Source organism: Thalassophryne amazonica, chromosome 8 (assembly GCF_902500255.1).
Source record: "Thalassophryne amazonica chromosome 8, fThaAma1.1, whole genome shotgun sequence".
Taxonomy (NCBI): Eukaryota; Metazoa; Chordata; class Actinopteri; order Batrachoidiformes; family Batrachoididae; genus Thalassophryne; species Thalassophryne amazonica.
Genome location: NC_047110.1, coordinates 64,666,646 through 64,692,801, shown reverse-complemented (window position 1 = coordinate 64,692,801; position 26,156 = coordinate 64,666,646). Strand labels below are relative to the sequence as shown.

Sequence of the window (26,156 nt, the reverse complement as noted above, 5' to 3'; positions counted from 1 at the left end):
ATAAGTCTTGTAGATGGGGAACTCTGCTTCTGAAAGAATATACTTGTAGTGTATAAAACATAGCAGTGGTTGTTTTATTGTATGATCAACAATGAGACTTTTTTACTGCTATCATTTAAAAATGTTTCTTGGTTTTAAATGGCTGTGATTTAGTCAACATTTTGTTGAGTTTTGACTTCTTTGCTAAGTCTAACATCTACTTTGGGAAAGTCCAATGTGCTCTTGCACTTATTTGTAGGCCTGCTATAAATAGGCTTCTGCTGGCAACACATGCATGTCTATGATTGGCAGTTACGGAAATTTGCCTCACAGACTTGGGCTCCAAAGCAACTCTGAAAAGACCTCAGAGGTAAGTGCTGGAATATTTGCCAAGTTGTACTTGGTCAAAGAAACCCATGGATTATAGCCTGAATGTTTAGTGGTAAATAACGTATCTTTGGGCTGTGTTTGACTGCTGACAGGCCTTATACAAGTTGATAGTTGATTCTATTTATAACTTTGCCTAATGCAACTGACCAGAGAAGACAGGCATTGGCTCTGAACAGTGTGTTTGAGTTTTGCATGAAAAGCTGACCTTGTATGAGCTTTTTATATTTTCTTCACTGTCTTTCAGTGTTTTATTGTCATTCTCAAGTCTTCTCATTTCCTTCTTCAAGGGCTTTACATGGACGACACAGTCAGACTCTGAAGTGGTGACATCAAGCTGTGGACACTCCTCGGTTGACTGTTGGTGACACATATTTCTTTGGATATTAACATTTTTTTTTCCAACTGCTTCAGTGGAAAATGACTTCCAGAAGACCAATGATTCGTTCTTTTTCTGGCAATGGGAGACTAAGCAGCTATAGTGAAGATGAGGGCAGCTATTCCAATGGCCGTACAGAAAGTCGCAAGACTTACATTTCAGATGTTCGGCCTGAAAACAGGTAGGCAACCTCTTCTACTTGTAATGTACACCCAAACCACTTTAGCCTTTCTCTTTTCGCTTAAACCAGAGTATATTGCATACTCCCCTGTATATATATATATATATATATATATATATAAACACTTCAGGAAAGCAGATCATATTAAAACAGCATGAAACAAATAAATGTGTACTATTTTTTTGGGTAATTTTAGACAACTATTAATACCTTCTCCAACCCACAGAGGAGGGATTATAAGCTTGTGTCTACAGGTCTTCACTTAGAATATGCACAGTTCTTTATTATGTCATAAGGCCGGTTACTGCAAGAGATGAGTTGAAAAGAAGTAAAAGAAAAGAAAAGATGTTGAATCACATCCTGATATGCCTTTAAATTTAATCAACTATACACTGACCCAAGGGCCATCTCCACAATAACTTCCATTGCATTTACATTTTGAGTTACCTTGTACACAGGAAACAAACAAATAGGGACAATCTCATTTTCTACATCTTTCTCTGTTGGCAGAGGGAAATACATTTTAGCTATTTCATAATCTAAGTCACAGTCATTTCCATAAATTAACCCAGTAAATTTCAGTTAATTGACTAGGCAGCAAGGTGATGCAAGCACTTAATGAGCTTGCTCCAAGACAAAAGGGCCCTGGTTCAATACCATGTATGCCCCATTTAAATATATTCTCATGGTGTGTTTCATATGGTATACGATAATTTAAGCACATTTGGTGTGCATTCCTCTGAATTTCTTCACACATTTGCAGTGTGTGTTTCTCATTTAAGAAATGTAAGTTCAGGTTAGGGTTATGGCTAGGGTCAGAACAATAATAGTATTAATAAAGTACGCTATAAGATAAATTTCAGCCATCTTGTTTTTCTGTAACATCCTCACAGCCTCTTGGCTGACCAATACATGGGAAATGTATGAAATTTTGTGCATTACTTTTGTCCATTTTGCAGGATTTTTCATGAGGATAACTTGTCCATTCTCCATGTACATCCAGATTTGCACCAGGAACGTAAAACGTGTCGATACAACATGTGGCTCCATACTGGACATGCTGTCGTGAACACAAGCAAGCTAGTAGAGCAGATAACTGTAATAATCATTCATTTCTGGAAACAAGCACCAAAATTGGCATACATACTCCTTAGACATTACTCTTAAAAAAAAAAAAAAACTGATTGGCCACTTGACCTTTCAATAGGCAGTCAGGTAGGGGTCAACTGAAGAATTACACATGGGTCAACATTAAAAGATACTTCAATCATATTGAAAACTATAGCATATTATTTGTTTTATCAGAAAGACCCCAAAAAGGTATAATTTGGATTATCTGTGATTGAATGTTACGGGATTATGGGGTAAAAACAGCAAGAATGGTGACAAGTCAATTTCAGTTTGTACAGGGGTCAAATCAAAAGTTAAAGTTGCTCTAATTTTGATAATACATGATGCAAATTATTGGTTTAGTTAATGGGGTGTTTAAAAGGAATTGATTGCACCATCTGTCATGCTTAGTTATGATGTTACGGGTTACGATATGTTACATGTCATAGAATCCAATGGATGTCGACATTGTTTGACCTTTAGTTTCTAGACCAAGCATTCAATCCTTTTAGCTCAACCAATAATTTGCACCACCTTTTACCAAAAGTGGAGCAACTTTAACTTTTGACCTCTGTATGAACTGAAATTGATCCTTACCATTCTTCCTGTTTTTATCCCATAACTCCATAATATTCAGACATAGATAGGTCCAAACTATGCCTTTTTGAAATATTTATGATCAGATAAATACTGTGTTATACCTTTCAATATGATTGAAGCATCTTTAAATTTTGATGTGTAATTTTTTTTGATTGTCCCCTAACTGGTTGCCTATCGAAAATTCAAGTGGCCAGTCGTTTTTATCAAAAGAGTAATGTCTAGGGAGTGCTTGTGCTAAATGTGGTGCTTGTTTCACCAGTTGAAAGATTCCTCTGTAAATATTCTGTTATTAGCTGCACTAAGCCAGGAGCAGCCAAAATGCTATAATGCCAATGCACTAAGTAGATTGACCATGTTTCTCTTAAACCCACAAAATTAAGATAAGCGCACTGTTTAAAATGTCTCATTTTGATGGGTTCCATGTACGCAGAACTCAATTAATTATGGACGCGACTAATGAGTTCCCTTCATTTGCCTCCTTTCTGAATAGCTATTCAAGGTATTCTCACTACAGACCACTGAGGTAATAATCTGTACCTTTAAAACATCTCCTCCAACTAACATCTTAACAACACCTCTTGGTTTATTCCCAGAATGAAGCCCACACATTTTAACAGTGATGTAATACTTTCGTTCAGTGTTGAGTTCACTCGTAGTGGTCGATACCAGTTTCACTGTTGGCCTGGTAAGTTTTGTTTGCTTGTCATCTTGTGATCATTTTTTATTCACTACCAGAAACTTCTATTAACATCTTCTCCTTTTGAAAAGCAAGTACTGCAGTTGGAGTGTACTGCACAACGGTGAAGAGGTCACTAATTTGAATTGTCTTATTCCGAAAACAAGAAGAAGAGCTGATACTGTTGTTTGTTGTGGTTGTTTGCCTTCAGGAGCACACTGTGCAGCATCATGGCTCAGCTGACAGAGGATATCCAGCCATCCTTCGATACCACCTTGAAATCGAAGGCGGTGTCGGAAAACTGCAATGTGAAATTCACCTGTGTGGTTTCAGGTAGGCAAACGTCGTCCCCGTGCTCACTGCTTGTTGGAGAACGTGAGCGATATGAAGAGACAGGATATGACTTATCTGAAAACAAAGAAAGGATTTTACATCCGTCGACAACACTGCTTTCTAATAACTGAAACACTGTTAAATCAAACTGCAAAACCAAATTTCATCATCAAATTAGTGACTGGGGCTTGTTTTTGAGGATGTTTTTTTTTGCAGGAAGGCACTCCTGTCAGCTCATTGAACAGTAACAGCTGTTCTGTCATGCAGTTCACAAACATGATGCAACAGCCAGATTGGTGCCCACTGCAACATCTCAGTGTGTTATAGTCAATTTATTGTATTATTTTTCCAGTGGCCCAGTGACACAATTTTGGTAATTTTGCTTCTTTACACCATCACAGTGTAGTTGGAATAAAACAGGCAATATGTGCTTGTAGTGTAGACTTTCAGCTTTAATTCAAGGGGTTTAACAAGCAGTATTTAGAAGGATAGTCTTAAAAAGAATATGTTAAATTTTAGGTACAGTTTGTCAGAAGGCACATGGGAGACTCAAGCCCAGATTAGCTCTGTTTTTATGGTGTTATAAAAGCCTTCTCTGCTCCTTCTCTGCTCCTTCTCTGATTGGAAATAGATCAATTTTGTACCATTCCCCAGTTTCTCCAATTACATCCACAAAAGCCTATAACTCCTGTTAACTTTTCTGGGTGTCTTGGTAGCTTTCCTCATTCATCTCCTACTTGATATATTAAGCAAGTTTTGAAAACTGCCTACTCCAGACAGATTTATAAGAGAGTACTGTTTGTATGTGTTACTGATTGATGCAAATAAAGTTCAACCCCTATTCAGTGACTTGGAAATGTTCATGTATCCATCCCCTGCAATTGTCTAATGGGTCAGTCACAATGACATGGTCATTAATTTTGCAAGGAGAGTGAATTTTCACTTTTATCCTATGTTGATCAACTTATGTCTGATGTAAAATATAGTCATTTAGGTATTTTGGTTCAAAATTTCATGAAGTATCCTCTCCATATAAAATTGTTACAGAGTTATGAATATAATAACCATGTTTGGATTTTCTGGTGTTATGTTTTCTATGTACAGTGCATCCGGAAAGTATTCACAGCACTTACAGCCTTATTCCAAAATGGAATAAACCTATTTTCTCCCTCAAAATACTACTCACAACACCCCATAATGGCAACATGAAAAAGTTATTTATTTATTTATTTATTTGTCAAATTTATTCAACATAAAAAAATTAAGAAATCACGTGTACATAAGTATTCACACCCTTTGCTCAATACTTTGTTGATGCACCTTTGGCAGCAATTACAGCCTCAAGTCTTCTTGAATATGATGCCACAAGCTTGGTGCACCTATCTTTGGGTAGTTGTGTCCATTCCTCTTTGCAGCACCTCTCATGTTCCTTCAGGTTGGGTGGGGAGCGTCGGTGCACAGCCATTTTCAGATCTCTCAAGAGATGTTCAATTGGATTCAGATCAGGGCTCTGACTGAGCCACTCAAGGACAGAGTTGTCCTGAAGCCACTCCTTTGATAGCTTGGCTGTGTGTTTAGGGTCAATGTCCTGCTGAAAAATGAACCGTCGCACCAGTCTGAGGTCAAGAGCGCTCTGGAGCATGTTTTCATCCAGGATGTCTCTATACATGTCTACATTCATGTTTCCCTCAATCCTGACTAGTCTTTCAGTTCCTGCCACTGAAAAACATCCCCACAGCATGAAGCTGCCACCACCATGCTTCACTGTAGGGATGGTGCCTGGTTTAATCCAAACATGATGCCTGACATTCACACCAAACAGTTTAATCTTTGTCTCATCAGACCAGAGAATTTTGTTTCTCATGGTCTGAGAGTCCTTCAGGTGCTTTTTGGCAAACTCCAGGCGGGCTGCCATGTGCCTTTTACTAAGGAGTAGCTTCCGTCTGGCCACTCTACCATACAGGCCTGATTACTGGATTGCTGCAGAGATGGCTGTCCTTCTGGAAGGTTCTCCTCCCTCCACAAAGGAGTGCTGGAGCTCTGACAGGGTGACCATTGGGTTCTTGGTCACCTCCCTGACTAAGGCCCTTCTCCCCTGATCACTCAGTTAATTCTTATTTTTCCTTTGTCCAATTACTTATGGACTCTGAAAATGAAGGAAGTGCATATACAAATGGCCATAATTACTAAATGATTAATACTACTGGTGGTTGACTCTCACTGCAGTATTGTATCACTTCCTGTTCCGGAGCACAGCGGTGTTTTTCTGTATCTGTTAGCTGTTTAATCTGCGCAGTTAGATTGATCTAGTTATCTAGATTACGATTTGTTTCCCAGTGTAATCTTTACGTGCCTTAACTAAAGCACTCCTTCTGCTGAATCACCTCTAAATTATTTACACATTATTCACTTTGCGTGTTTTTAGGAATCCGCTAGCTTAGCGTAGCTACTAGCTCTTAGCCGATTTAGCATGGCGGCTTCTCCTGTCTCTCCCGCACTTTTCTGCTCTGGGTGTGAAATGTTTAGTTATTCCTCGGCCTCCTTTAGCAGTAACGGTACTTGTAATAAGTGTAGCTTATTCGTAGCTTTGGAGGCCAGGCTGGGCGAATTGGAGACTCGGCTCCGCACCGTGGAAAATTCTACAGCTAGCCAGGCCCCTGTAGTCGGTGCGGACCAAGGTAGCTTAGCCGCCGTTAGTTCCCCCCTGGCAGATCCCGAGCAGCCGGGAAAGCAGGCCGACTGGGTGACTGTGAGGAGGAAGCGTAGCCCTAAACAGAAGCCCCGTGTACACCGTCAACCCGTTCACATCTCTAACCGTTTTTCCCCACTCGACGACACACCCGCCGAGGATCAAACTCTGGTTATTGGCGACTCTGTTTTGAGAAATGTGAAGTTAGCGACACCAGCAACCATAGTCAATTGTCTTCCGGGGGCCAGAGCAGGCGACATTGAAGGAAATTTGAAACTGTTGGCTAAGGCTAAGCGTAAATTTGGTAAGATTGTAATTCACGTCGGCAGTAATGACACCCGGTTACGCCAATCGGAGGTCACTAAAATTAACATTAAATCGGTGTGTAACTTTGCAAAAACAATGTCGGACTCTGTAGTTTTCTCTGGGCCCCTCCCCAATCGGACCGGGAGTGACATGTTTAGCCGCATGTTCTCCTTGAATTGCTGGCTGTCTGAGTGGTGTCCAAAAAATGAGGTGGGCTTCATTGATAATTGGCAAAGCTTCTGGGGAAAACCTGGTCTTGTTAGGAGAGACGGCATCCATCCCACTTTGGATGGAGCAGCTCTCATTTCTAGAAATCTGGCCAATTTTCTTAAATCCTCCAAACCGTGACTATCCAGGGTTGGGACCAGGAAGCAGAGTTGTAGTCTTACACACCTCTCTGCAGCTTCTCTCCCCCTGCCATCCCCTCATTACCCCATCCCCGTAGAGACGGTGCCTGCTCCCAGACTACCAATAACCAGCAAAAATCTATTTAAGCATAAAAATTCAAAAAGAAAAAATAATATAGCACCTTCAACTGCACCACAGACTAAAACAGTTAAATGTGGTCTATTAAACATTAGGTCTCTCTCTTCTAAGTCCCTGTTAGTAAATGATATAATAATTGATCAACCTGGTTACAGCAGGATGAATATGTTAGTTTAAATGAGTCAACACCCCCGAGTCACACTAACTGTCAGAATGCTCGTAGCACGGGCCGGGGCGGAGGATTAGCAGCAATCTTCCATTCCAGCTTATTAATTAATCCAAAACCCAGACAGAGCTTTAATTCATTTGAAAGCTTGTCTCTTAGTCTTGTCCATCCAAATTGGAAGTCCCAAAAACCAGTTTTATTTGTTATTATCTATCGTCCACCTGGTCGTTACTGTGAGTTTCTCTGTGAATTTTCAGACCTTTTGTCTGACTTAGTGCTTAGCTCAGATAAGATAATTATAGTGGGCGATTTTAACATCCACACAGATGCTGAGAATGACAGCCTCAACACTGCATTTAATCTATTATTAGACTCTATTGGCTTTGCTCAAAAAGTAAATGAGTCCACCCACCACTTTAATCATATCTTAGATCTTGTTCTGACTTATGGTATGGAAATAGAAGACTTAACAGTATTCCCTGAAAACTCCCTTCTGTCTGATCATTTCTTAATAACATTTACATTTACTCTGATGGACTACCCAGCAGTGGGGAATAAGTTTCATTACACTAGAAGTCTTTCAGAAAGCGCTGTAACTAGGTTTAAGGATATGATTCCTTCTTTATGTTCTCTAATGCCATATACCAACACAGTGCAGAGTAGCTACCTAAACTCTGTAAGTGAGATAGAGTATCTCGTCAATAGTTTTACATCCTCATTGAAGACAACTTTGGATGCTGTAGCTCCTCTGAAAAAGAGAGCTTTAAATCAGAAGTGTCTGACTCCGTGGTATAACTCACAAACTCGTAGCTTAAAGCAGATAACCCGTAAGTTGGAGAGGAAATGGCGTCTCACTAATTTAGAAGATCTTCACTTAGCCTGGAAAAAGAGTCTGTTGCTCTATAAAAAAGCCCTCCGTAAAGCTAGGACATCTTTCTACTCATCACTAATTGAAGAAAATAAGAACAACCCCAGGTTTCTTTTCAGCACTGTAGCCAGGCTGACAAAGAGTCAGAGCTCTATTGAGCTGAGTATTCCATTAACTTTAACTAGTAATGACTTCATGACTTTCTTTGCTAACAAAATTTAACTATTAGAGAAAAAATTACTCATAACCATCCCAAAGACGTATCGTTATCTTTGGCTGCTTTCAGTGATGCCGGTATTTGGTTAGACTCTTTCTCTCCGATTGTTCTGTCTGAGTTATTTTCATTAGTTACTTCATCCAAACCATCAACATGTTTATTAGACCCCATTCCTACCAGGCTGCTCAAGGAAGCCCTACCATTATTTAATGCTTCGATCTTAAATATGATCAATCTATCTTTGTTAGTTGGCTATGTACCACAGGCTTTTAAGGTGGCAGTAATTAAACCATTACTTAAAAAGCCATCACTTGACCCAGCTATCTTAGCTAATTATAGGCCAATCTCCAACCTTCCTTTTCTCTCAAAAATTCTTGAAAGGGTAGTTGTAAAACAGCTAACTGATCATCTGCAGAGGAATGGTCTATTTGAAGAGTTTCAGTCAGGTTTTAGAATTCATCATAGTACAGAAACAGCATTAGTGAAGGTTACAAATGATCTTCTTATGGCCTCGGACAGTGGACTCATCTCTGTGCTTGTTCTGTTAGACCTCAGTGCTGCTTTTGATACTGTTGACCATAAAATTTTATTACAGAGATTAGAGCATGCCATAGGTATTAAAGGCACTGCGCTGCAGTGGTTTGAATCATATTTGTCTAATAGATTACAATTTGTTCATGTAAATGGGGAATCTTCTTCACAGACTAAAGTTAATTATGGAGTTCCACAAGGGTCTGTGCTAGGACCAATTTTATTCACTTTATACATGCTTCCCTTAGGCAGTATTATTAGACGGTATTGCTCAAATTTTCATTGTTACGCAGATGATACCCAGCTTTATCTATCCATGAAGCCAGAGGACACACACCAATTAGCTAAACTGCAGGATTGTCTTACAGACATAAAGACATGGATGACCTCTAATTTCCTGCTTTTAAACTCAGATAAAACTGAAGTTATTGTACTTGGCCCCACAAATCTTAGAAACATGGTGTCTAACCAGATCCTTACTCTGGATGGCATTACCCTGACCTCTAGTAATACTGTGAGAAATCTTGGAGTCATTTTTGATCAGGATATGTCATTCAAAGCGCATATTAAACAAATATGTAGGACTGCTTTTTTGCATTTACGCAATATCTCTAAAATCAGAAAGGTCTTGTCTCAGAGTGATGCTGAAAAACTAATTCATGCATTTATTTCCTCTAGGCTGGACTATTGTAATTCATTATTATCAGGTTGTCCTAAAAGTTCCCTAAAAAGCCTTCAGTTAATTCAAAATGCTGCAGCTAGAGTACTGACGGGGACTAGAAGGAGAGAGCATATCTCACCCATATTGGCCTCTCTTCATTGGCTTCCTGTTAATTCTAGAATAGAATTTAAAATTCTTCTTCTTACTTATAAGGTTTTGAATAATCAGGTCCCATCTTATCTTAGGGACCTCGTAGTACCATATCACCCCAATAGAGCGCTTCGCTCTCAGACTGCAGGCTTACTTGTAGTTCCTAGGGTTTGTAAGAGTAGAATGGGAGGCAGAGCCTTCAGCTTTCAGGCTCCTCTCCTGTGGAACCAGCTCCCAATTCAGATCAGGGAGACAGACACCCTCTCTACTTTTAAGATTAGGCTTAAAACTTTCCTTTTTGCTAAAGCTTATAGTTAGGGCTGGATCAGGTGACCCTGAACCATCCCTTAGTTATGCTGCTATAGACGTAGACTGCTGGGGGGTTCCCATGATGCACTGTTTCTTTCTCTTTTTGCTCTGTATGCACCACTCTGCATTTAATCATTAGTGATCGATCTCTGCTCCCCTCCACAGCATGTCTTTTTCCTGGTTCTCTCCCTCAGCCCCAACCAGTCCCAGCAGAAGACTGCCCCTCCCTGAGCCTGGTTCTGCTGGAGGTTTCTTCCTGTTAAAAGGGAGTTTTTCCTTCCCACTGTAGCCAAGTGCTTGCTCACAGGGGGTCGTTTTGACCGTTGGTGTTTTACATAATTATTGTATGGCTTTTGCCTTACAATATAAAGCGCCTTGGGGCAACTGTTTGTTGTGATTTGGCGCTATATAAAAAAATTGATTGATTGATTGATAATAGTTTATGTAAAAATAAATAAAATTTAAAAAGATTTGAATTAAAGTTGACAGTTTACACTACTGCCACCACCACATACTGATTGTTTTATTTCAACTCCATTGTAGTGGTGTACTAAGGCAAAATTACACACACAAAAAAAGCACATCGCTGTCCAAATACATATGGACCTGACTGTATACAGCCCAGAATATCTCTTTAGATGAGGCCTTTGTATAGCAAGCATAGTGACTGATCACTGCTTTCACAATTGCAGTCACACTATGATGCAAAATGTGTAATATTCATACGTAAATCTGACACAATAAATTGTTTTCTTTCTATTCTATTCATGTTTTTAGGTTACCCAGCTCCTGAGCTGAAATGGTATAAAGACGATATGGAACTGGATCGGTATTGCGGACTCCCAAAGTATGAGATTCGACGTAATGGGAAATTTCACAGCCTCCACATTTACAAGTATGTCAAACAACTGTAATTAAACAATGTGCAAAAGTCTTAAGCACCTTATTATTTTTATCCCCTCTCAAGATATGTTATTGTGAAGTTAGGTGTAATTTCTGACCTATTTCATTAGTGTGTCAGCAAAGAGTAAAATTTGAAAGAGTTAAATGTTCATTTCACTTTGTGTTTTTTTTCTGTTTTTGTTCAAGAAAGTGGTTTATTAAAGAATGTACATTAAGGCACTTGAATTGGTCAACATGAATTTCATGGGAAGCCATGAGATAGTTCACTCAAAATAATCAAATTTTAACTTTAAAGACAAGTGAAATATTGATTGTCTGTTGTCTTTACTTATAGCAGTGTTTATCATAAATTATGCAGAAGCTTATGATTATTTTTGCAGCAGTTGTTTTTTTATTATTATTAATCCAGATTTTTACACAGTATTGTATTTCTAATTATGGTACATGTTGATAGTACATTTTATATGAATGTATTTATCACTGTAGATATTTTGTTTTGACATGTGCATGTTTTTTTGTTTTAAATTTTTCTGTTTCAGCTGCACATTGGATGATGCTGCCATTTATCAGGTGTCAGCCAGTAATAGTAAAGGTATTGTCTCCTGCTCGGGGGTTTTGGAAGTTGGTATAATGAACGAGTACATGATCCATCAGCGGTTCTTTTCAAAACTGAAGCTGAAAGCAGAGAAGAAGAAAAAAGAGCTGGAGGAACAGATGAAGATGGGAGGTAAAGGAAACATTCAGAAAGAGAAACCGCTGAGCAGCCCTGAACGTAGTCAAAGGAAGCGACCAGTTCCATCAGAGGAAATTGCATCACTCCAGGAGGCCACAATGCAGAAGGGAGCTGCTGCTGAAACAAATGGTGTAACATCAGAAGTCAAACAAACATCCATAGAAAATGGTGTAGACAAAGTGAACAGCTCGGCCAAAAAGAAAATGAAAATCGCAAATGGTATTGAAGTTGGAATTAATAGTGGCATCAGCAGAAGCCATGTGATCGGGAAAGGTAGTGAAAACTGTTATGATGGAGGATTCAGTTTGGCCCAGTTTCTGGCAGAGACTCTCCAATCACAGGAGGCTGAGGAGCAACAGAACCTATCTCAAGGGGAGACATCTACAGAGGTGGGCGTACATTTTACAAGTGATGGAATAGATGATCAGCAAGAGAGCAAACAAAAAGAAGAGTGTGAAAGAGAGACAAGGCGAGAACAAGAATTTGTCATTGGCAGAGAAAAAGGAAATGAAAGGCAGCCAGAGCTGCCGCTTACAGTAGCTCATACCAAACAGGGTTCGGAAGTGAAACATCACAGCAAGGTTCATAAAGACCACGAACACCACAACCTACAGACATCTATCTCCTCCATGCTCCACACAGTCAAAGACTTCTTCTTTGGCAAAAGCAAGAAGGTCTCTCGTGAACACACTGAGAATCAGGTGAAAAAGCATTATCCTGCCCGGTCGCAAACACCACCGTCATTTCAGCCACAATCCGAGTGGATTCCTGAAGAGTGCAAGCCTCTGACAGAGCATTTTGCACCCGTAGACAGAGATAAATCAAAGGAGCCCTCAGAGATCACAGTTATAGAACAGTCATTGTCATCAGATTCATTGGCAGCATATGAACATGAAGACAGTGGTTTGCAATCAGACCTCCCACAAGTCCATGAACTGCTCCCTGAGAGTATCGAGGATCCAATGACACAGAGGATCCCTGAAGTCTATTATTCCGTGGAAGACATGGAAGTCTCTGTGGAAGCAGACAGCAGAGATGCAGATGAAGAAATACCAGTGACCAGGCTTCAGGTTGAATTCAAGGTAAATCGAGTGGTCTTGCATTGTGGAAAGAGATGCCAAATATGCTGAAGTTAACGCAATGGCTGACTCCAAAGAAAGCTCTTGGACATAGTGATCACTTGAAGCACTGAGTAATCTTGTTGCAGTAAAGTCACTCACAGTAAACATCTAAGATTGGGCAAAGTGTCAGACAGTTAGCAAACAGGGTGTCAATGGTTCATTAGATCAAGCTCAAAAATAGACTGAAGGCAGGTGAGTTATCTGTGGGCATGGGATGTTGTTACCAGTGTAGGACTAGACAGGAAGGAAACAAATATCTTGAAAGTGGGCGCATAACTCATGGCGTAAATGCACAGATTTTACTCGTAGATCACCTGATTAGTCATTGGGGGTTTATGGTTTAGGGTTCAGAGTGGTGGACTTAAGACCAAAGGATCCTTGGGCATGTGCCTGAAGCCCAAAGTTGCTCCCTATGCGCAGGTGAGTACCTGCAAATGTTTGGCAATGGACCCCAACACAGAGAACCACATCATAAGACAAGTAAAAACTAATTTGCTGTCCACAAAAGGTCAGTGCAGAAAAATTTCTGACTACTGGCTTGGTCTTAGACAAGCAGTAGGTGTTCAACAGGTAACAGTCTTTCTGAGTTATCCAAAAACAGGCAAAGGTTAGTAACAAAAAGCTCTGAGTGTGATCATTCCAAAACAGCAGGAAAAATTAGGAACACAGGACAGCAGCAAAGGTCTGCAAAAGGAAGGCAAAAACATTGGAAATAAGCACTGCAACTGTAATGAGAGAAAGCAGGATGAACCAAATCTGGTTATAAGGGAATGACTTAATAGCGGTTACATAAGCACGCAAACAATTAAACGTGGAAGTACAGACACTCGAAAATGTGGAAGACCAGAAAAGGAAGTTATATTACATGAAATGAGGAGCAAGATTAGCCAGATAACATGGAGAAAAATAATAGCATTTTATTAATATGGACAGTGACAGAATAATGGCGAGAATAGCACCAGAAAGCAACAATACAGAGATTAAAACACCAAAAGGTGGCCCATTATAGCGCCTCACATACCACTCTAACATTATGTTTGTGAGTGAATGAATGAATGTGAGGCAAAGCATGTTGACCTTCAGATGGAAAGTTCAAGTGTGTGTTTTTCAGCATATCGCAGATTGCATCCTCACATGTAATTGTAATCGGGTCAGTATTATATCTGGATGCAATCTGGAAAGGAGACACATTGTTATTTTATTTTACAGGCTTTTCCAGTGCCAAACAGTAATCATAGCCCCAGCTAGGAAAAAACCTCTGGTGCCCCCACTACTCCAGGACATGACACAGATAGAAGCATGGGTGGGGATTGAACCTGTGACCCTTTGGTCAACAAATATCCCATTCTGTTCCTTGAGATACAGCATAAGAGGAGCTACTTCAAGTCCAAATAATAAACTGTAATCAAGTCCAGTCACTGTTGGTGACACTGAGGAAATGCTATTGATAAGAATGCAAACACTCCATGTTGAGAACTACAGATGTCATCTTAGAGGGACAGTAGAGCAGAAAATTTACAGTGTTAAAACACTGAGTGACTCCAGCAATTTTTGAGAACAAGTTATCTGAGTCATGTGAAAGTCTTTTAATGCGTCATTGTAACACAACATGATAGGGTGAGAAAAACTGGGAACCATAGGGACCATGTGTCTCATAAATACCACTTTTACACATCACACTTCGAGAAAGGATGAACAATATCTGACATATTTGTCTGTGATTGGGGGGCGGGAACAGTGCGTCAGAGATCATGATGAAACCCAAATGTCAGGAGGTCTCACATTACAAACAGGGCCGGAGAGCCGTGCATGTGATGCCGGTGAACGGTAGTAGAGTTGTGCGGCAGGTTTCAGCATGAAAGGCGGGACTTGACACATTGGAAACATTCCTCACTCCCCCATATCTTAAAATAAACCTCTTCCTCATCGAGACGAGAGAGAGGAAGACAGCATTAGTTTCATGTCGCTATGGGGCTCTGAGAATCGATTCATTCGTTTCCTATGTTTCACGTGTGGGAGATTAACACTGTCATGTTATACTCGAAGCACTGTGCAGCCCACAGACAAAAGACGGGCCTACTGTATGACTAAAGATGACCATTTTAGAGTTAGTATGCTTCAAGGATGAATAAGCTGCATGTCTGAAACTTTCAAATAAGACACACCACTCACTGTTGAGCTACATGTAAATGTAGGCAATGAAATAAATGATCATAGTACAATAAAATTATTATTATCATCATCATCTTTATCATCATCATCATCATATTTGTATAAGGAAGCATAAATGGTGAACTTAGTGGCAATGAGTAATAATTTTTGAAGATTGTAACCTAAATCATGGTTTGTGGTAGTTAAAAAATAGAACGCAATGCTAAAATACCCTCGGCCGTATGAGCATTGTGTTCTTTATAATTTGCACTGGTGTAATTGATTATTAAGATCCTATTGTCTTACATGCAGTTTGCACATGTTCAATAAAGCCCATCTATCAATCAAACAATCAAAAACAATATTTAAGTTTTAACGGCATCTGCAGGAGGCTTTGCATGTGCATGTACATGAGCTTTTGACAAGAGCAGAAGTTGTGCAAATCAAGTAATATTTGTACATCACATCACCCTCTGTGCACTTGCAGGTATTAATGAGACAAATTTAATTGCATAGAAATAAATGGACTGCATTTATATAGCGCTTTTCCATCTGCATCAGACGCTCAAAGCACTTTACAAATAATGCCTCACATTCACCCTGATGTGAAAGTTAGCTTTGAGTTAGTGAAAGTTAGTGTGCACGCTAATGTACACAATTTTGCTCCAGAGGAGCAGCTAGCTAAACCAGCCTGTGACGTCATCACGCTAAAGTCAGCGAAATGTCTTGTAAATCACTTCAGAGGTGTTACTAGGTTCCAAAAACAGCATTTTCAGTTTTAGAAGTGTTTATTTTTCACTAGCTTTTACATAATATATGAGAAACATGTTATATAAAAACATAAATGAAGTGATTTTAGACAGACCTGCCACTGATGTCACAGTGCAGCTCTACTGATTGGCTGTCACCCCCACCGCTCAAAAAAAACCTGAACAGATTGAAACAGAATGTGACATTTTAACCTCTTAAAACACATCTTAAAATAGGTCAAGGTTAGCCATCTTTGAACTTGTCCAAGGTCTGTGTCCCAAGAATGTTCCCTCTGAATTTTAAGACTTTGGCAATAATAGGACTGGACTTATGCTGAGCACAGACAGACAGACTGCGGATGGACGCAAAGCCTTCGCAATACCCGATGGCCATATTTGATTGCGTCGGATAATAATCCAAATTAAAAATGTGCAGTCATTGATCAGATAAATAGAGTTTATCTTCATTTTTGAAAATAGTTTATTTTGCTCTCTTATTAGATTGCATTATTTTGTGACATTTTAAAAAATGAAAATATTTTACTCATGATATATGTCAATCTTTCTGACCACTGCCAGCTAAGAGGGTTGAAACATTTGTCACTTCAGACACTCGATGATGAACTCTGATTTTACCCTAACCTTATAGCTATGACCTTGACCTGACCTGTGTTGTACAAGGACACACTTTATCAACCAAGTTTTATTGAAACTGTTCTTTGCATTTTGCAAATATTGCCACAGGTACTACAGTAGAAGATGACCTCTGATTTACTTTGGCATTTGCCCATGAGAGGATCTGTGTTGCAAGAGGACAGTCAAATAATTTTATCTTCTTCCTTTTCTTCTTTTTGTTTTGGCTGTTCCCGTTAGGTGTCGCCACAGCAGATCAACTGTTTCTGTCCTCTGTATCTTCCTCTGTCACACCAGCCACCTGTATGTCCTCCCTCCCATTCACACACTCAGTCACTATACTCAGTCTTGCTCCTACTGACTTTCATTCCCCTGCTTTCCAGACCATATCTCCACCTCTCCAATCTAGACTCTACTTGCTCTCTACTCTCACTACAGATCACAATGTCATCTGCAAACATCATAGTCCATGGGGACTCCTGTCTGATCTCATCCGTCAACCTATCGTTCACCATTGTGAACAAGAAAGGACTCAGAACTGATCCTTGGTGTAATCCCACCTCCACCTTGAATAAGTCTGTCATTCCTACTGTGCATCTCACCGGTGTCACACTATTCTTGTACATGTCCTGCACTACCCTAACATACTTCTCTGCCACTCCAGACTTCCTCATACAATAACACACCTCTTCTCTTGGCACCCTATCATAAGATTTTCTAAGTCCACAAACACACAGTGTAACTCTTTCTGGCCTTCTCTGTACTTCTCCAACAGTATTCTCAGAGCAAACATTGCATCTGCAGTGCTCTTTCTCGGCATGAAACCATATTGCTGCTCACAGATCTTCACCTGTTTTCTAAGCCTAGCTTCTACTACTCTTTCCCATAACTTCATGCTGTGGCTGATCAACTTTATGCCTCTGTAGTTACTGCAGCTCTGCACATCACCCTTGTTCTTGAAAATAGGAACCAGCACACTTCGTCTCCACCTCTCAGGCATCCCTTTCACTTTCCAAGATTTTATTAAACAAACTGGTTAGAAACTCCACTGCCATCTCTCCTAGACATTTCCATGCTTCCATTTTGAAAATATTGCTATGGACAGTAGATAATGGCTTCTGACTTCACCTTGACTTTTACCTTAGACCTATAAACTTGGCATGACCTGTTTTGTAAACAGAGGGACCACTTATTTTATGAAGCAAGTTTTAATGAAATTGCTCTTGTGTTGTGAAGGTATTGCTGCAGACAGATAGAAATGGCAAGTACAATAACCTCTTTCTGTTTTGGGGCAAAGCTGAATATGACAGAACCCAATACAACTAAAATTACAGAACCTGATATGGTGATATTTGTTACAAGAATGTTGGATTGTATTTAGTTTCCCCAAAGACATGTCTGTTTTTCCAGTCAAGAAGCGTATTTTGTCCTTTATTTTACACTGTGCCGCAGTACACTGATCAGGCTTCAGTCATATCCATGGTCTCAAAGTGATGTGAGAGTGGGAACTAAAGTCACTGTGTCAGCACTACCCACTTGTCAAATATTGTGATACAACCCCTGGCAATAATTATGGAATCACCGGCCTCGGAGGATGTTTATTCAGTTGTTTAATTTTGTAGAAAAAAAGCAGATCACAGACATGACACAAAACTAAAGTCATTTCAAATGGCAACTTCCTGGCTTTAAGAAACACTATAAGAAATCAGGAAAAATAATTGTGGCAGTCAGTAACGGTTACTTTTTTAGACCAAGCCGAGGGAAAAAAAATATGGACTCACTCAATTCTGAGGAATAAATTATGGAATCACCCTGTAAATTTTCATCCCCAAAACTAACACCTGCATTAAATCAGATCTGCTCGTTAGTCTGCATCTAAAAAGGAGTGAGCACACCTTGGAGAGCTGTTGCACCAAGTGGACTGACATGAATCATGGCTCCAACACGAGAGATGTCAATTGAAACAAAGGAGAGGATTATCAAACTCTTAAAAGAGGGTAAATCATCATGCAATCTTGCAAAAGATGTTGGTTGTTCACAGTCAGCTGTGTCTAAACTCTAGACCAAATACAAACAACATGGGAAGGTTGTTAAAGGCAAACATACTGGTAGACCAAGGAAGACATCAAAGCGTCAAGACAGAAAACTTAAAGCAATGTCTCAAAAATCGAAAATGCACAACAAAACAAATGAGGAACGAATGGGAGGAAACTGGAGTTAACGTCTGTAACCGAACTGTAAGAAACCGCCTAAAGGAAATGGGATTTACATACAGAAAAGCTAAACGAAAGCCATCATTAACACCTAAACAGAAAAAAACAAGGTTACAATGGGCTAAGGAAAAGCAATCGTGGACTGTGGATGACTGGATGAAAGTCATATTCAGTGATGAATCTCGAATCTGCATTGGGCAAGGTGATGATGCTTGAACTTTTGTTTGGTGCCGTTCCAATGAGATTTATAAAGATGACTGCCAGAATTTTTTTTTCCTGATTTCTTATAGTGTTTCTTAAAGACAGAAAGTTGCCATTTGAAATGACTTTAGTTTTGTGTCATGTCTGTGATCTGCTTTTTTTTCTACAAAATTAAACAACTGAATGAACATCCTCCGAGGCCGTTGATTCCATAATTTTTGCCAGGGGTTGTATGTATAATATTCATGATTTGCAGCTGATTCACATTTTTAGGGTTAACATATGGAACTGCAACTGTTCCCATGTTTTGCTGTGTTATAGAGATGACAAACTAAAAGAAGTCAAAGTGATGTGAAAACTGTTTTGTCACAAGAGCCTTATGTTGTAAAAGTTTTTTTTTTTCCACACCGAATGTGATACCAATTTCCTTCCATTGAAAGCTGAAAGTTTATTTTTTTCCAAGTAGTCACTGTAAATGTGTCACGACGTGACTAATGCTGGTAGAAGGTTGTCCATTAACTGAAAGATCAGTGGGTTCAAGTCCCCTGTTGCTGCTGAATGCTGAAGAGCCTGTTAGTAAGACAAAACTGTGTAGCTAGATAAAACTCCCACAAACATGATGAAAAATGTAGAGGAAAGGCAGCATGCCGTGATAAGGGGAAAACACCAAAATCATGCCATATGAAGCATCTCTACATTTGGGCTCCTTTAAATGATGATGATGATCATGATGATGATGATTATTATTATTATTATTATTATTATTATTTAGTCACTGTGAATTTTGTGAACCTCATGTTAATTTATCCTAATATGCTCTGCACACTGATTTGACTGGTTTGTGTTTCTACACAGGACCTACAGTACACAAACGCATCTCAACAGCAACTCATTGATTCTCACAAGGTTTTGCCTGTTTAACACCCCCATCACACTAGAGGCAGAATGAGCCAGAATGCCGTCCAAATGGGAATTCGGCCTCCATTAGGGCAAAGTCAAGGTCCAATCGAAAACCTCCGACAGCAGTACACTCCAAGCAGTCAGCCAGCCCGAATGCAGAGCACATGCACTCAACTCTCGGGATGTGTTTGAGGTGGAAAAATATCAAATGGCAGTTGAGGTGGCCTCTAACTGCATTCTGTGTTGGGAAAGTGTAGTGACACGGACCCACAACAGGGGGCGTAAATGAACGGACAATAGAAGGAGTTAAATTTGAACACTTTACTGTTGTGAATGCCACAACCACACACAGCAGATTATAGAATAAATACAAAGTCAATGGATAAAGGTGTCGTGTGGGCAGGCTCGACGATAGGAGACACCCGTCAAGAGAAGAACCGGAACCACACAATTTCCTCCGCCACCGAACCCGAAGGATACTGGAGCCGCCAGGTCCCGAGTCCCCCAGGTGGCCACCGTCTCCGCGTGTCGGATCTGGTACTGCTGGCGAAGAGCAAAGACAGTCAAGTGTGGGTGTGTGTACACCCAGTAACAACAACGGTGGGAATTCCACCTCCACCTCTAACACACTCGTGCAGCTCCTGTCTCAAACACTTATCTGACGGAAAGCAGAGCGAAGCAGTCGCGGCCCACGCCAGTCCTCCGGGGAGACAGGTGCAACAATGTATCTACTGGAATCAATATTGGAATATTCAGGCTGAGAGTATTACCTCCGTAGGAGAACGATATCTCGGCGACGTGGTGGAGGTGTCATCCTGCTTTTATCCGGGGTGAAGTGTAGATGATCGGTGACAGCTGTCATAGTTGATGAGTGACAGCTGTCACCTCGGCTGTTCCTGTGAGGCGGCAGCGCCCTCTCGTGCCTGAAGCCCGCACTTCAGGCAGGGCGCCCTCTGGTGGTGGGCCAGCAGTACCTCCTCTTCTGGCGGCCCACACAACAGGACCCCCCCCTCAACGGGCGCCTCCTGGCGCCCGACCAGGCTTGTCCGGGTGGCGACGGTAGAAATCGGCCAGGAGGGCCGGGTCCAGGATGAAGCTCCTCTTCACCCAGGAGCGTTCTTCGGGTCCATACCCCTCCCAGTCCACCAAATACTGGAAACCCTGGCCCATTCGACGGATGTCCAGGAGCCGGCGCACTGTCCAAGCCGGCTCCACGTCGATGATACGGGCAGGAGGCGGTGCCGGACCGGGTGTACAGAGGGGTGAGGTGTGATGTGGTTTCAATCTTGAAATGTGGAAAACTGGATGGATCCGCAGTGAGACCGGGAGTTGGAGCCTCACTGCGGCGGGACTGAGGACCTTGAGGATCTTGAAGGGCCCTATGTACCGGTCCTTCAGCTTGGGGGAATCCACCTGGAGGGGAATGTCCCTTGTGGATAACCACACCTCCTGCCCGGTCCGATATGCGGGGGCCGGGGACTGTCAACGGTCTGCATGGGTCTTAGCCCTCGTCCGGGCCCTCAACAAGGCCGAACGGGCGGTGCACCACACCCGACGGCATCTCCGCAGATGGGCCTGGACCGAGGGTACACCGACCTCTCCCTCCACCACAGGAAACAAAGGGGGCTGGTACCCCAGACACACCTCGAACAGGGAGAGGCCGGTGGCAGAGGACACTTGGCTGTTATGCGCATACTCGATCCAGGCCAGGTGTTCACTCCAAGCCGTCAGGTGTGCGGATGTGGTACATCGCAGGGCCTGCTCCAGCTCTTGGTTAGCCCGTTCAGCCTGTCCGTTGGTCTGAGGGTGATACCCAGACAAGAGGCTCACGGTGGCCACCAGCTCCCAGCAGAAACTTCTCCAAACCTACGAGGAAAACTGGGGACCACGATCTGAGACGATGTCTGTTGGTATCCCATGCAGACGTACGACATGGTGGACCAGGAGATCTGCTGTCTCCTGGGCCGACGGGAGCTTCGGGAGGGCCACGAAGTGGGCCGCCTTGGAGAACCGTTCCACTATCGTGAGGATGGTGGTGTGCCCCCGGGATGGCGGGAGGCCCATGACAAAATCCAGACCAATGTGGGACCAGGGGTGATGAGGCACAGGAAGCGGCTGAAGGAGTCCCTGTGCCTTTTGGTGGTCCGCCTTGCCCCTGGCACAGGTGGTGCAAGCCTGGATGTAAGCCCGGACGTCAGCCTCCAGGGATGCCCACCAGAAGTGCTGCCGGACCACTGCCACGGTCCTACGCACCCCTGGGTGGCAGGAGAGCTTGGACCCGTGACAGAAGTCCAGGAAGGCAGCCCTGGCCTCTGGTGGGACGTATAGTCTGTTCTTTGGCCCTGTTCCGGGATCCGGGCTCTGTGCCAGGGCCTCCAGGACGGTCTTCTCCACGTCCCAGGTAAGGGTGGCCACGATAGTGGACTCCGGTACGATGGGTTCTGGTGGATCCGACAGCTCGGTTTTGACTTCATGTTCATGCACCCGGGACAAGGCATCCAACCTCTGGTTCTTGGTCCCGGGGCGGTAGGTGATTCAGAAGTCAAAACGACCGAAGAACAGTGACCAGCGGGCTTGCCTGGGGTTCAGCCGCCTGGCGGTCCTGATATACTCCAGGTTCCGGTGGTCAGTAAAAACCGTGAATGGCACCGACGCTCCCTCCAACAGGTGTCTCCACTCCTCAAGAGCCTCTTTCACCGCTAGGAGTTCTCGATTGCCCACGTCATAGTTCCGTTCTGCTGGGGTCAACCTGCGGGAGAAATAGGCACACGGGTGAAGAACCTTATCGGTCTCTCCGCTCTGGGATAGCACGGCTCCTATCCCTGAGTCAGAGGCGTCCACTTCAACCACAAACTGGCGACTGGGATCGGGCTGCACCAAGACGGGTGCAGTCGAGAAGCGCTGTTTCAACTCCCTGAACGCGGCATCGCACCGATCCGACCAGGTGAAGGAAACTTTTGGTGAGGTCAGGGCTTTCAGGGGGCTAACTACCTGACTATACCCCTTAATGAACCTCCTGTAAAAATTTGCGAAGCCGAGGAACTGTTGCAGCTTCCTACGGCTCGTAGGTTGGGGCCAGTCTCTCACCGCCGCGACCTTGGCCGGATCCGGGGCGACGGAGTTGGAGGAGATGATAAACCCCAGGAAGGACAAAGAGGTGCGATGAAACTCACACTTCTCGCCCTTCACAAACAGCCGGTTCTCCAACAACCGCTGCAGGACCTGACGTACATGCCGTACATGAGTCTCAGGGTCCGGAGAAAAAATGAGTATATCGTCCAGATACACGAAGACGAATCGGTGCAGGAAGTCCCGCAAGACGTCATTTACCAAAGCTTGGAACGTCGCGGGGGCGTTAGTGAGGCCGAACGGCATGACCAGGTACTCAAAATGACCTAACGGGGTGTTGAATGCCGTCTTTCACTCGTCTCCATTCCGGACCCGAACTAGGTGATATGCGTTCCTAAGATCCAGCTTTGTGAATATTTTGGCTCCATGCAGGGGGGTGAACACCGAATCCAATAAAGGCAACGGGTATCTGTTGCGAACCGTGATCTCGTTCAGCCCCCTATAATCAATGCATGGACGAAGACCGCCATCTTTCTTGCCCACAAAAAAGAAACCTGCTCCCATCGGGGAGGTGGAGTTCCGGATCAGCCCGGCAGCTAAGGAGTCCCGGATGTAGGTCTCCATCAATTCGTGTTCAGGACGTGAGAGGTTGTACAGCCTGCTGGACGGGAACTCCACGCCTGGAATCAAATCAATGGCACAATCGTACGGACGGTGCGGGGGAAGGGTGAGTGCCCGATCCTTGCTGAAAACGTCAGCAAGATCGTGGTACTCAACCGGCACCGCCGACAGATTGGGAGGGTCTTTGACCTGCTCCTTAGCCTGGGAACCGGGAGGGACCGAGGATCCTAAACACACCCGATGGCAGGTCTCGCTCCACTGTACCACCACCCCGGACGGCCAATCAATCCGGGGATTGTGTTTTAGCATCCATGGGAACCCCAGAATCACACGGGAGGTAGAGGGAGTCACAAAAAACTCTATCTCCTCCCGGTGATTCCCAGACACTACCAGGGTTACAGGTAGTGTCCTGTGTGTGATTAAAGGGAGTAGGGTGCCATCTAGTGCTCGCACCTGCAATGGCGAAGGCAGCGCCACCAGAGGGAGCCCTACCTCCCTGGCCCATCTGCTGTCTAGCAGATTCCCTTCTGACCCTGTGTCTACCAGTGCTGGGGCCTGAAGGGTTAAATCCCCACTCAGGATTGTAACTGGGAGCCGTGTGGAAATATGCGTGTGTCCCACGTGAATGTCTTGGCCCACCCTAAGCCCAGTTTCTAGGGGCGGGCGTAGGTGTTTTAACCGTTCGGGGCAGTCTCTCAATTGGTGCTCAATTGAGCCAGAAACAAAACACGCCCCGCGGGGAAGCCTCCTCTGTCTAGTCGATGGTCTGAATGTGGCCCTTGCTCGTGTCCATAGCTTCGTCAGCAGGGGGAGTTGTAGCCACACGGGGCATAGAGGCCATGGAGCGTGGGAAGGGCGGACCTTTTTCGGACCCGGAAGGAAGAGGGACGGCGCGTGCCCGGCCACGCCCGTCGTCTCGTTCCCGACGGCGTTCCTCCAACCGATTGTCTATCCGTATAACAAGGTCGATAAGCCCATCTAATTCCCGCGGTTCGTCCTTGGCCACCAGATGCTCCTTCAGGACCGACGACAGTCCGTTTACGAAGGCGGCGCGGAGCGCAGCGTTATTCCAGCCGGACCTCGCAGCCACAATGCGGAAGTCGACTGCATAAGCGGCTGTGCTCCGGCGTCCCTGTCTCATTGACAGCAGCACAGTTGAAGCGGTCTCTCCCCTGTTAGGGTGATCAAACACGGTTTTGAACTCCCTCACAAACCCAGTGTACGTATGAAGGAGCCGTGAATTTTGCTCCCAAAGCGCCGTAGCCCAAGCATGTGCCTCTCCTCGAAGCAGATTTATTACATAAGCTACTTTACTAGCATCGGATGCGTACATGACGGGACGTTGTGCAAAAACGAGCGAACACTGCATGAGAAAGTCTGCGCACGTCTCCACACAACCTCCGTACGGCTCTGGGGGGCTTATGTATGCTTCAGGGGATGGTGGGAGGGGTTGTTGAACGACCACTGGAACATTCATATCTTGCACAGGGTCGGCAGGAGGAGGAGCTGCAGCAGCACCCTGAGCGCTCGCTGCCACCTGTGCGGAGAGAGCCTCCACCCTGCGGTTCAGGAGGATGTTTTGCTCGGTCATCTGGTCCAACCGAGCCATAAAGGCGGTGAGGATGTGCTGCAACACACCAATCACGCCTCCTGCAGACGCCTGTGCACCTTGCCCTCCCATTGGCCGTTCAATCGCTGGGTGACGCCCCTCGGAGTCCATGACGCTGGCCGAGATATCCTGTTGGGAAAGTGTAGTGACACGGACACACAACAGGGGGCGTAAATGAACGGACAATAGAAGGAGTTAAATTTGAACACTTTACTGTTGTGAATGCCACAACCACACACAGCAGATTATAGAATAAATACAAAGTCAATGGATAAAGGTGTCGTGTGGGCAGGCTCGACGATAGGAGACGCCCGTCAAGAGAAGAACCGGAACCACACGATTTCCTCCGCCACCGAACCCGAAGGATACTGGAGCCGCCAGGTCCCGAGTCCCCCAGGTGGCCACCGTCTCCGCGTGTCGGATCTGGTACTGCTGGCGAAGAGCAAAGACAGTCAAGTGTGGGTGTGTGTACACCCAGTAACAACAACGGTGGGAATTCCACCTCTAACACACTCGTGCAGCTCCTGTCTCAAACACTTGTCTGACGGAAAGCAGAACGAAGCAGTCGCAGCCCACGCCGGTCCTCCGGGGAGACAGCTGCAACAATGTATCTACTGGAATCAATATTGGAATATTCAGGCTGAGAGTATTACCTCCGTAGGAGAACGATATCTCGGCGACGTGGTGGAGGTGTCATCCTGCTTTTATCCGGGGTGAAGTGTAGATGATCGGTGACAGCTGTCATAGTTGATGAGTGACAGCTGTCACCTCGGCTGTTCCTGTGAGGCGGCAGCGCCCTCTCGTGCCTGAAGCCCGCACTTCAGGCAGGGCGCCCTCTGGTGGTGGGCCAGCAGTACCTCCTCTTCTGGCGGCCCACACAACAGGACCCCCCCCTCAACGGGCACCTCCTGGCGCCCGACCAGGCTTGTCCGGGTGGCGACGGTAGAAATCGGCCAGGAGGGCCGGGTCCAGGATGAAGCTCCTTTTCACCCAGGAGCGTTCTTCGGGTCCATACCCCTCCCAGTCCACCAAATACTGCGTTCTAAATATTCTCATGGCTTCAAAGCAGCATTCGGAACAGTCTAATCACGGTCAGGAGATATTCACAATGGTCAGTCATGTCTAATCCTGCTGACATGTCCTGGACTGCACCCCCCGTTTATCCCGTTTGGGGTGTGCAAATGAAATATTGTAATGTGCAATGTCTGTGGCATGCATCCATTTT

The 26,156-nt window shown here is 43.8% G+C and overlaps 1 protein-coding gene across 1 annotated transcript in view; it reads left to right on the top strand.

Moving 5' to 3' along the window:
- Positions 1-656: 656 nt before the first annotated feature.
- The window catches only part of alpk3a (alpha-kinase 3a), a 45,100-nt gene continuing 19,600 nt past the window's right edge, over positions 657-26,156 (top strand). Inside the window, exons 1-4 of the mRNA XM_034176517.1 lie at positions 657-926; positions 3,524-3,645; positions 10,806-10,923; positions 11,471-12,746. Coding sequence (XP_034032408.1) covers positions 787-926; positions 3,524-3,645; positions 10,806-10,923; positions 11,471-12,746 — 1,656 coding nt within the window. The 5' untranslated portion in view covers positions 657-786. The remainder of the gene's footprint in view (positions 927-3,523; positions 3,646-10,805; positions 10,924-11,470; positions 12,747-26,156) is intronic.